Source organism: Ostrea edulis, chromosome 9 (assembly GCF_947568905.1).
Source record: "Ostrea edulis chromosome 9, xbOstEdul1.1, whole genome shotgun sequence".
In the NCBI taxonomy this organism is placed as follows: domain Eukaryota; kingdom Metazoa; phylum Mollusca; class Bivalvia; order Ostreida; family Ostreidae; genus Ostrea; species Ostrea edulis.
In genome coordinates, this window is record NC_079172.1 from 50,665,576 (window position 1) to 50,677,764 (window position 12,189).

The 12,189-nt window shown below is 37.0% G+C and overlaps 1 protein-coding gene across 1 annotated transcript; it reads right to left on the reverse strand.

Annotated features, from left to right (window-relative positions):
• Positions 1-2,750: 2,750 nt before the first annotated feature.
• LOC125659863 (uncharacterized) lies at positions 2,751-11,413 on the reverse strand. Its single transcript, XM_048891656.2, has 2 exons — positions 11,138-11,413; positions 2,751-3,186 (listed from the first exon to the last, which is right to left on the reverse strand). Exons 1-2 carry the CDS (start codon positions 11,411-11,413, stop codon positions 3,073-3,075), a joined length of 390 nt encoding a protein of 129 aa, XP_048747613.1. The 3' UTR covers positions 2,751-3,072.
• Between the last annotated feature and the right edge of the window lie 776 nt (positions 11,414-12,189).

Below are 12,189 nucleotides of genomic sequence, written 5' to 3' on the forward strand. Positions count from 1 at the left end.
TTTGAAAGAAAGGAATGTATATTCATATAGATATATTTTAGTTTCGGTGGATACAATGAGAATACAATATATCCTGACAAAAATAACATACATGTATGCACAGTTTAACGATTAAATAGATACCATAGCCAAGAAAATGGGGGAAAGTTTATCAAAGTTCGAAGTGAATGTTTAAAAGGAAAGGTGAAGATAGCAAACAGTGATCAGTCTCATAACTCTTACAGGGAACACAAAATTGAGAGTTGGACAAACACGGACTCCTGGATATAAAAGAGATGAGACGAGAGCTGGTGCCTAGGAGGAGTAAGCATCCCCTGTTGACCGGTCATACCCACCGCGAGCCCTACGTCTCGATAAACGGAGTAATCCGCAGTCAAAATCAGTGTGTAAAGAACGGCCTAACAATCGATATGAAACACGTCAGACAGCATTTGATCCATTGACAGATAACGTACATACAGATAATGTAGAATACTTATTGTCGTTGATTCGTTATCTAGATATAATTAGATTGTTTGATCTGTTTTAGATCGTGGCTAACACGAAAAATGCAGTTATGTGTGTAATTACATTGGTTTTGGAGACAACGCACTTAAATGATCATAAACACAAATCTGTTTGAAGTAGTTGATTTGTTGTATGCGCAAAATATAAAATATTGATTCTATTTAATGAAAGGTTTTTGGATTGATACTTCGTTGTTTTATTAATACAGCTACACATTCTAGTAAGCTGATATCGAGTATGCGGAACGCATTGTTGGAGGCATGGGTAATGAAACGAAAGTACAAATTGGAATCATGATATCCATTTTTGTTGTTGTGGATACTTCTGAATTTTTTAGAATCTTTAAGTGGTCACGTGATTATAGAATATATGAACTGGGAAATCTGGGTTCTTAGTTAGTCCAATGTTGGCAATCGACAGGAGAAGACAGCAAAATTGGTTGGATAATCCGGAACCTTGGGTAATAAAGACTTAATGTGCCTGCATAAGGCCTTCGAGAGCTGATGCTAGCTTACATGTATTTCTGCTAGAAAAACAGAATGGTATTTCTGCTGTGAAAGCGCGTGCGCTCCAGTTAAGAAATGGTTGATTGTATGGTTGTTTTTTGTTTTACGTCCCATCGAGAATTTTTCACTCCTATTGAGGCGTCACCAGTGTAGGTGAAGTACCACAAATTTAGACCTATGCTTTGAGCTTAAAGCCGTAGTAGTAAGAGTTGTTTAACATGTCAACGCCTGCTGTGACACAGGACCTCCATTTTTAAGGTCATATCGAAATTCCTTGCGTTTGGTGAAGGAACAATGACTACTTATGTCACGTTTTAGTTTTGACGTGACCATGGCACGAGCTGGGCTCGAACTCACGACCTCCCAGTTATGAAGCGAACGATCTACCACTGAGCTACCGCGACCGGTATCAAGAATGGGATATTTGTAGATATTACTGATTAAAATCTGTGATTGAGAAATTGGGAATTTTTTATTTTTTTTTTGTTATGGTTGAAAATGGCGTCGATCCACGAAAAGTTTAAAAGAATTCCAAATATCAAAATAAAGGAAGGTCTCAGATATACATTCATTATCGTTAAAATATGCTTTCTGTGGGGTTCTAACATCGCTCATGGTCGCTGCCATCTTCTTCCGTTATTCTCGCCCTGCTTCTCAGCAATTGTTGACATGCGTATGATAAATACCGAGTATGTTCCGATATAACAGCAAACCTTTCATGCCAGCTAAAGCCGTCATTTGATTGGTCAAGTGTGAAAGGTGAAATAACATGACCTCATACACAACGCTGTCAGATCCTTCTCCAGTGTAACGGTTAGAGAAGATTTTACTTTTTAAAACTAGATTGAAGGGGCGAACAGTTGATCGAAAATGAATGGTTTTAAATGAAAACAGAACATTTTGGTCTGGGAACCGAACGCTTTGGCCGTAGAAGCGAATGGCTAGAACGGAACAGTTTGATTTAAGAACAAAACAATTGTAGCTGAGAACGGAACGATTCATCTGGTGTAGTAGCACGCTTTAGGGTCTGTACAATGTAAAACATCCTCTAGCTTTTTCATACCCTATGAAGGTGGAAAGACATCTAATTGTTCGTGAACAGTTAGGATTCCTAGTTGTGATATACGATATACTACGATAATTGAAATCTGTCGTATCGACACAGCATACTAAAACTGTCACATCGACAAACACATGTATGTTACTGCAAAAGAATTTTCTTCAAAATTTAGCAATGAATTTGAGAAACTTTTCCCCATATCGAAATCCATCATGTTTAGAAGAAAAAAATTGTGATTTTTTTTTTTACTTGAAAGCTGTTAAAATCATTTTGTAGTTGATTTGCTTATAAAGTTCCATGACATTTGAACAGAAAGTTTCTAATTTCACTAGTCGCGGTAGCCATGTTTTTAGCGTGCTCATTTCGTAACTGGGGGGGGGGGGTCCATTCTTTATCCCGGCGCTGCAGAAAGCCTAAAACATTTGGCATAGGTAAAACTGTTTCTTCGCCATCAACTACGCTACAGCAACCAGTTTGATCAGAATGTAGCGATGAATCAAAAACTGTGTGAAGACTCTAGATTTCAGACTGTTGGCTAGGATATATACATGTACCCATGTAAATCAATATACAACCGCTTTTGCTAGAGCAGAGGACAATTCAATAAAACTCAATTCGTCCTGGGATATTTCAACAATTAACAACCAAGACCATGGCTTTAAGTTCAGGTAGTTTTTTTTTTAATAATACATTTTCGATGGTAAGAGAACACGTGATAAAACATACGAAAACTATTGGACAGGGAACATTGAATCCAGAACATTCTGATAATTCGTCGTGATTTTTACGCGTAGGGAGTCTCTTGAACAATCCTGAACACTGGTTCCACATCATTAGCAACACAACATAGTTTTTTCACAATTCTATAGACCGTTGTTCCAGAATATCAATGTCTGTTGTGAAGTGGAATGATGCTTTGCTTTAGAGAATAAGTTTCCATTTTAAAAAATAAGTCTTCATCATTCCCATTGTTTGTTATAACAGATAACATGATTGATATCAATTGATGGATCCGGAAGCACTTATTTCAGAACAAGGTGTACATCCACACTCATTGATCCGGAAGTAGAAAACATCTCTGGTCACTCCTCCATCGTAACGTTCTAAAGAAATCTAAAAAAAAAAAAAAAAAAAAAAAACCATAAATCAGAATAAATGTAAAAGATATAATGTTAAAAATGTAATGATGTTAGAAAGTTTTACGAAGCGAATTTGACATCATGCAGGGTTTTTGCTGTTTGAAGAACTAATATAATCATGCATTCGATTTTTTATTTCATATTTGGTGATTCAGGTTGTGACACTCAAAATAGTTTGATTTTCTGTTACATCTTCTAGGTCGATTTCAAGTTTCCAACCTTGTGTAAAATTTTAATATCATGTGCTCATAAACGGACATGAAAATGTTCGTCTGTACATGAAAATTTTTGTCTTCATTTCAAGAGCAGGGAAAAAAAACCATCTATCATATTAGTCAGTTCGACTTTAATGCTACACCTTTGATCGAATATATAGCTAGTATATTTAAGAAATAAAGATCGCGCTTTTGTGTATGTTGCAGGATACGAGGTTGAGAAATGTTGTTTAAAAATAAATAAGTCGAGGCGTTAACGAAAACAAGAACTTTATTTAGCTACGAATTAGGTCACTGTGACGTCATGGCAGTTTACGAAACGGCCTACATTGTTCTTTGCTGACGAAAAATGTGAGGTGGTAGGGGTATTATTAATCTATTTTGAAAAAAACAATATTTCAAGTATTTTGTTTGATGTTAACGGATTATATCAATTGCTTTGAAAACATTTCAAGAAAAACTTGTTTGTGCATCGCCATGTTTACATGTGCATCGCTTGTTTTATACTGAATGACAAATGTTCTTCAGTCATTTATGAATTTGCTTTTACAACATATATTGATTGATTTTTATGATTAATATAATTAAATTATTAATCATCGGCTTTATTGTTGCATTGGCAAAATTGGAAGTGCAAGCGAGATGAATATCAATGTTCTCATAATCAGTTGTTACGTATGAAGGTATATCGCAGAATAATGACCACGACATTCCTTGATCTTTGCAATAACTGTGGTAGAATAGTATATAAGCTTAAAATCATATCAAAGCAATGCCCAAACGGAACGTTTTTATTTTAAATGTATTTAAACATCAATTATTATATAATATTGAAAATTCAGTATTGAAATATTTTCTTTTAACACCAATAAATGAAAAGGTGAAGATAACAAAAATTTATTAATCTCATGAATTCTACAAAGAATACACAAAACACGGACCTCTGCACACATCAAAGGTGAATGAATGATATACCAGATATATATTTGTCTGTAGTCATGAAGAAATCTCAATATTTATTGAAGGAAAAGTTAAAGGAATGTAGCATCATCGGGGGTTTAATTTTCATAGATACTTTCATTGATATTTTACTTTTTGTATGTGAGTAGAAAATTCTCAATGGGACGTAAAACAAGCGAATAAACTGATTTAGGATTATCATTGTTCTGGTTTTTTGTATCATTTATGGATTGAACAACTTCCAGTTTCGTGAAAGATTAACAAAAGATGGGAAATGACTCAGAGGTTCAGCATACAACCTATTTTCTTCTGACAAACATTCTACTTAAAGGTTCTAGTGCATAAAGGTTATTTAGATTTTATCCCCGCCGTTTACAAACCAAAAGCACACATTAAAGAACAAGGGACGTTATTGGATATATACCGCCGAGATTTTTTTTTTATGTTTTCAACTTTCATACCATGCTTAATTATTCTGTTTATTTACACAAATAGGATGTTCTTCTAATCCCACTTGCATGAAAATGACGTAATATTGACTGAACATGTCATTGCCCGGATATTGCTAAACTTGGCATTATACTTAAATAATTCACGATGATATAAAAAGACTAGACCCCCTGGACCCCATTTAAAATATTTGTCGAGAATTAAGAATTCAGGGAGTTGTCTAACATAAGTACATAGGCGGATGACATATGTGTGGTGGTATACTTGTATTTACGACAGACCATGTTTTTACCAAGCAAAAATTCTGTAGAGCGATCCACTTGTTATTTCATATTGGCGCGCACTCGAGATGTTATCTCGTTCGCTTGCCTTAAGTTCTTGAGCACTCGACATACATTGCGTTTATTGAAGAAGAAAAAAAGATCCATATTTTGAACAAGAAAAACCCCCACCAGCATGAAATGTAAAAAGTCTTTTCATGAAAACCACATCATATGATAAAAAAGCACCATCTTATGGTACACGCCCACACAAGGCATATATGGCGTTCCACAGAATTGGAAAGATTGATTTTATATTGTTTAATCGAGAATATTTCACTCATATGGAGACGTCACCATTGACGATGAAGAACTGCAAAATTTCGGCCTATGCTCGGCGCTTATGGCCTTTGAGCAGGGATCTTTATCGTGCCACACTTACTGTGACACGGGATCTCGGTTTGTGCGGTCTCATCCGACGGACCGCCCCATATAGTCGCCTCTTACGACAAACAAGGAGTAACGAGGACCTATTCTAACCCGGATCCCCACGGGAACATTGTAAAGAAAGTCGCAGTTTCATTGTCCTGCAGAAGGCTCAGGAATTGTCTGTCCCGGGAAAGGAAATCAAAAGATAAAGCTAAACTAACAAGTTTATCAGCGATATCAGGAAATGAATAATAAAGGCTAGAAGAAATGTCAATTATCTACGCAATAGATAATGTCAGACGCTCACAATTGAAGAACAGGAAAATTGTGATAAAATTCCGTCTTTATTAGAATGTAATAAAGCGTTTGATAATATGAAAGACAATAAATATCTCGGACAAAACGGATTACCAGTAGAATATTGTTAAAATGCATTTTGAAAATGTATTTTATGCATCAATAACGTATAGTATTTCTCAAAGAAATGCATTGATTGGAAGCAGTTTTTTATTGGTGAAAGAACCCATGCAGATACAATGTACCCGAAAGTAAACTGGGGAACTTTTTCACCTACAGGCGCGAGCGGGATGCTCTAACCACTCGGCACGGAGGTCCCTAATTTTATTTGAAAAAGGCGACATATTTTTAAAAGAAATACATTGATTGGAAGCATTGAAAAAGGTGGAATAGATATTGAAGATATTGAAAGTAAATTTTTAGCTGCTAAAGCATCTTGACTTAAAATACCTGGGCTGGTAATAACAATAAATGTAGTATTACTCATGACAGCTGCAATGACATGTTTCAGAAAATGAATATTTCTGTATTTGATATAATAAAAACAACTCGGACGGCGTATTCCTGCCATTTTAACCCAGCAGAAAAAAAAATCGTTTCTACGATTTCGTAAATTGTATAACCGATTCAAAAAATAGTTTGTACCATTTAAAAATGTACAAACAATACAAAAAGTCGTTTTTACGATTTAGTAAAGCGTACACAAACGATTTTAACAAGAGGCCCACAGGTCTTATCGGTTATGTTATCTGAGTATTACATGTACTAACCCAAGGGCTATGAAATCTAATAATATTTCCGTTTGTGCATATTTAAGTTAAATTCTAATGTTCAGCAGCATTGAAAAAGCACAATGTGATCTTTAAAATGTCCATGCTGATGAGAGACTTTACATAATGTATGTGTTTTCAACACTATATGACTATTTTGGGCAAGCCCTGGAGTCAGAACCCTGGGTTTGTGAAATTCACAATTCTTGTGCATCCCTTTCTGCCTTTCCTGTTTTAATGTTTATAAAGTATCAGCAAAATTAAAAGTCTTTCAAATGACAATAACGACTACGATAATTTTGAGCATACCCTGTAACCAAATCCCCTATCACTGGGATCGTGAAATTGATAATTTTGGGCACACCCTGTAACCAAATCCCCTATCCCTGGGATCATGAAATTGATAATTTTGGGCGCACCCTGTAACCAAATCCCCTATCCCTGGGATCGTGAAATTGATAATTTTGGGCACACCCTGTAACCAAATCCCCTATCCCAGGGATCGTGAAATCGATAACATTGGTATATAAAGGGTTACCTGCTCCTTCTAATTACAATCCATTTAGTTTTAATTTAGTATCAATAGCTTTGATTGATTGATTGGATATTGTTTAACGTCCCGTTTGGGAATTTTTCACTCATATGGAGACGTCACCATTGCCGGTGTTGTAGAGTGAGCCTTCCCCCATAATGAGACTCCCCCCCCCCCCTTCTCGGAAGTCTGACTCTAGAGTGAGCCTTCCCCCTGGGGGAAGGCTCACTTTAGAGCAGGAGAACCCCCGGGAGGTCTCACTCTAGAGCCAGACTTCCCCGTGGGAAGACCTACTCTATCACTAGTTGTAGAGTCTTCCCTCATAGCAGGACTTCCCCCTTCATTTATTCCTGGTAAACTACTATCACTTTATGAAGATTGTTTAGATACCAAGACCTTTTTCAGCAGGGCATTAAATGATTTTACTTAAGTCGTTCATTAAACTCAAGAAAAGAAAACAGTGAATAAAACACATTGGAATTAATAAGTCAGTTGGTTGACCCATAGACCTTGAACTTTGTCCCACACAATACCTATGCCTTGGTTAGTTTCAGAAGATTGAAAAATGAAATGAGGAAATTTCGAATGTATGTTTCTTCTCTTCTGCGTACAAATATCGGTTATGCTTTTAAACTTGTACAACTTCAGGTAGGTAGGTAGGTAGATTGGTAGGTAAGTAGGTAAACTAAAAATTTATTTCATAGTTTGCGCAGGAGGGGATGAAAGCGGGGGTATCCCTCTAGAGCGAGACTTCAAGGGGGGTTTATGGCTATAGAGTGAGTCTTCCCCTGGGGGTAAGGTTTATTTTATAGCAAGTCTGCTGGGGGGAAGACTCACTTTAGAGCCAGACTTCCGCAAGGGGAATGTTCACTCTAGAGCCAGACTTCCGCGGGGGGAAGGCTGGCTCGGGGGGGGGGGGGGGGGGGGGGGTTCTGGCTTTAGAGTGAGCCTTCCCCCTGGGGGAAAGCTCACTCTACAGCCAGACTTCTGGGGGGAAGTCTGGCTCTATAACACCGGCCTTTGAGCACGGAAGGATTTTTATTGTGCCACACCTGCTGTAACACGGGGTCTCGGTGTTTGCGGTCTCATCCGAAAGACCGCCCCGTTTAGTTGCCTTTTACGACAAGGAGTCAGAGCATCTACCCCAGGGATCTTATATTAAATTTTTTTAGCAAAGGCCTTCCTACTCTACATGAATCGTTTAATTGGTTTTTCTTGAAGATGTAGATGTACGGTGGTAGAAAAGATTTTGAAAATTGGTCAATTTTTGACAGTTTTTGGCTCGCCCCTAAGACTTCAATGTTGCAGAAGTCCTGAGATTTACAATATTGCAATTGGTATTGCGCGACGGCCGCAGACCAGGTGACCTAAAAAGTTGTTTCTGCGATTTACAGTTTTAATCGTACAATCTACTTTGAATCGCTTGTATGATTTTTTTTCTTTCAAATCGCACAAAGGGGCCTCCGTGGCCGAGTGGTTAGAGCATCGCGCTCAAAATCACACGATCTCTCATCTCTGTCGGCGCGAGTCCGGATTCCGCTCGCACCGGTAAGTGAGAAAGTTTCCCAGTTTACTTTCGGAAGGTCGGTACATTGTATCTGGGTTCTCTCTTCCACCAATAAAATCTGGGCGCCACCAGATAACTGAAAAATTGTTGAGTGTGGCAATAGTGACAGTTCCATCGCCAAACGCTCGGCATCAGGTGTGAATGTCACGGGTCCTCAGAGATGACCTTAAAAACGGATGACCCGTGTCAAAGTAGGTGTGGCACGCTAAAGAACACTCACTGCTCAATGGCCGTAAGCGCCAAGCAAAGGCCTAAATTTGAAGCCCTTCACCGGTCTTTGGTGACGTCTCCATATGAGTGAAAAATTCTTGAGACGTTAAGCAAGATACAATCAATCATATCACACTTTATGTTGAAAAGAACCATGTTATGCGAAATTAAACTTTGAAGGTGTATACAAGCAGTTTGACTTTTAGGTATCAATTCATAGCAAAATTCAACAAAACTCTTCTATATATATATATATATATATATATATATATATATATATATATATATATACTGTATATATATATATAGAGAGAGAGAGAGAGAGAGAGAGAGAGAGAGAAATGACATCGCAGAGACTTCCACAAAGCTTAGGTATGATTTTGATTTGATTTGTAATTGTTGACAAACATCAGCTCGCTGAACGCTTCTGTGAAATTTAAAATTTCTAAAACGATAAATTTCTGTTATAGGTTTTCAACGACGCCTTGCTTCGATGCCCCGACAGAAAGATGATTTGGCGTGATTTGAAACCGGCATCGGCTGTTGTGGCACGGCGACAGTGCGGTGTGTAGGTGTGTATTACCTTAATGCACTTTGACGACTTGCATAAATCCTGTGAATGACCTTTTTGCTAAAGCCTATTGTCATCGTCTAGTAGTAGGTCCAATTCCGCATCTCCAATGACCAGGGTGTAGCAGACGATATTTTAGACAGACATTAGTAAGATATTGTTTTACAGAAATGTGTTGTTGTTTTTTTATTGATGAAAGTTCTCTGCTTGGAAGACAAACAAAATCATAAATGCATTTTATGATGTTGATTTCATCTATTGATAAACTTCCGTCGAAAGCAGGAGCGATGGCTGGATGTGTATTGCCTTATTAAAAGTAGTACCTAAAACCTACTTTGTTCATACGCACAGCTGTGACCTCTGTTGACCCCGTATATGTATTTATACAGTTATAAATACGCATTGTTCGTAATAGTGTTATATAGGAGAAAACAGTTGAAATTGTAAATACATAAAAATATAGACAGCACTATGACGAATCTACATGGTCATCCTACTGATAACACATGATTATTCTTATTAACTTTCTTTTGGCGTATATATAATATATACCTCTGTATGGTACGCACGCATAACGTTTATATAACTTACGCAGAACAAAAGAAACTTTAGGTGTGTTGGAACGCACATTATTGGTTATAAAGAGGATCCTTTTCAAACCCCATGTCATTCTATAAGATTAGAACATAACGCTTTAATTCTTATCATTTGTGCCAAGTGCACGTTGAATAAGTTTTAAGGTTGTCGTGCCATGAAAACGTCCGGCAGAAGTTACAGAGAAGACAGTTTCTACAAGGTTAAACCTAAGCTACACAAATTCCCATCGTGTGGCAACATACTTACCGTGTATACTGCCACATGCGGGGACCGTGATTGATGTAGCGCGGGGTAGAGATTTCCAAGCGACGAAAGTAGGTCGACAAGTACCCAAAGCTTGATTGTGTCTAATTGAAATAAATCTAGATAGCCAAAGGTATAGCACGGAAGACAATAGTTATTGACAAGCTAGCACTAGCAATTGAACTCTTTCGAAATGCTCAAACACTTCGAAATATACAAATAGGGTACGTAGGCGCCGGGTATATTTTTCGGTGTATATCTGATGAGAAATTTTCATTCCTACTGCATAAAGTTCAAGTTTTTTTCGACCAGAAACATTTACTTTGAATGGGAACTCAATATTCTTCTGAAGAAACCAGCACAAACTCTTGCTTCGCATATATATATAAAACTACAGGGAATGAAAATCACTTTGCTGCAATTGTGAATGCATTATAAGCGTGTTCGCCGTAATTGTGTTTTACTGTAATTGTGAATACATTATAAGCGCGTTCGCCGTAACCGTGTTTTACGCCATCACTTACATGTACTTGTTGAATGTCTCTAACTTGCGACTAAAGCAATACGTTGAAAATTTCATGCATGAACAAAATTTTGTTTCATAGTGTGGTAGCCATATAAAGTGATTAAATGTCTAGGAAGTGCATATTTTGGGGAGTGTAAAATCCTCGGATGCATAGAGACAACTTCTGCACACCTGGCTTCGCACCCATGCTTCATTTTTTTTAAAAATACTCTAATGATACAAACTATCAAGACATTTGAAATATAGGACAGGCTTGACATCCAAACTGTGTTCGTAAGAAAAAACTTTCAGTACCCACCATTTCTAGGGTTTTTGACGTGACTTCACAGCAACAGTCCCCGGTATATGTCCTACTGAATCTCTCTCCCATAGGCACTTCCAAATCTAAGACGTTCGGCTCGATGACTGATTTTCGCACCTCAATGCAGGCATTCGTGTGAATTATATGGGCTTTGTATCCACTTATATGAAGTTCTGTTAGTTTTTCTAATTTTCGACAAAGTCCGTTTGATGTAGTGACGAAGAAGACAGTCAGTGCCAGCGCAGAAACCTCGCACCAAGTAAGTTTATTCATATTTTTTTTTCTTTGAAGGCCTGCATAAAAAAAAATTATGTTGAATTTTATATCAAAATTTAACGCTACCAGATCTTATTTTGCATAAGAATAAATCAACTGTAGCGAATTTAACGTGAAATAAAAACCATGAATTCAAGTCAAAAATAAATTTCATTTTTGAAAGTACAGCGTGAAGCGTTGCAGTTCATACTCTCATGTGTTTTTATAAATGAAATTCATTTTTTGTTTACATTCTACTTTATTTCTGTCGAAATTCCCAGCAGCTAAATTAGACGCACTATCAGGATTCATACGCACATAGTTCACATCTGCATTGCATTCATGAGGAAATGACAATCGGATCACCTTTCCTTTTTTCGTCGCATACCCTTTCTATTATGCGACGGAAAAGGACGAGGTGATTGTCTATCATCACAGTTGGCAAAAATATCGAAAGTAAAAACATTGGAAATGTAAATATAATGGAGTGAAAACAGATTTTGTTAAAAAAGCGTAAAAGTAACTACAGATTTGAAGCTATGTACATGGACAATAACTAAACGTATGATATTATTATTTTTAAAGTTTGTACAGTATGTGTGCCGATTGTTTATGCATTATGTGAAGTAAATGAGGTTTGCATTTCATGTTTTAATAGTTACATTTCATAATACGTTAAATGCATGTAAAATTGGTGTTTTTCGTGTAATTTTCAGTTGAATTTATGGAAATTTACATTTCCATTAAATCATGATTTTTTTTTCCATATGGAAAAACTAAGAGAAGGTTGAAAG

Coding starts and splice junctions, on each gene's coding strand:
- LOC125659863 (XM_048891656.2), bottom strand. CDS start 11,413: ATGAATAAACTTACTTGGTGCGAGGTTTCTGCGCTGGCACTGACTGTC. Junction 3,187..11,137: donor CGTCAAAAACCCTAGAAATG/GTGGGTACTGAA, acceptor TTTTTTTTTTAG/ATTTCTTTAGAACGTTACGA.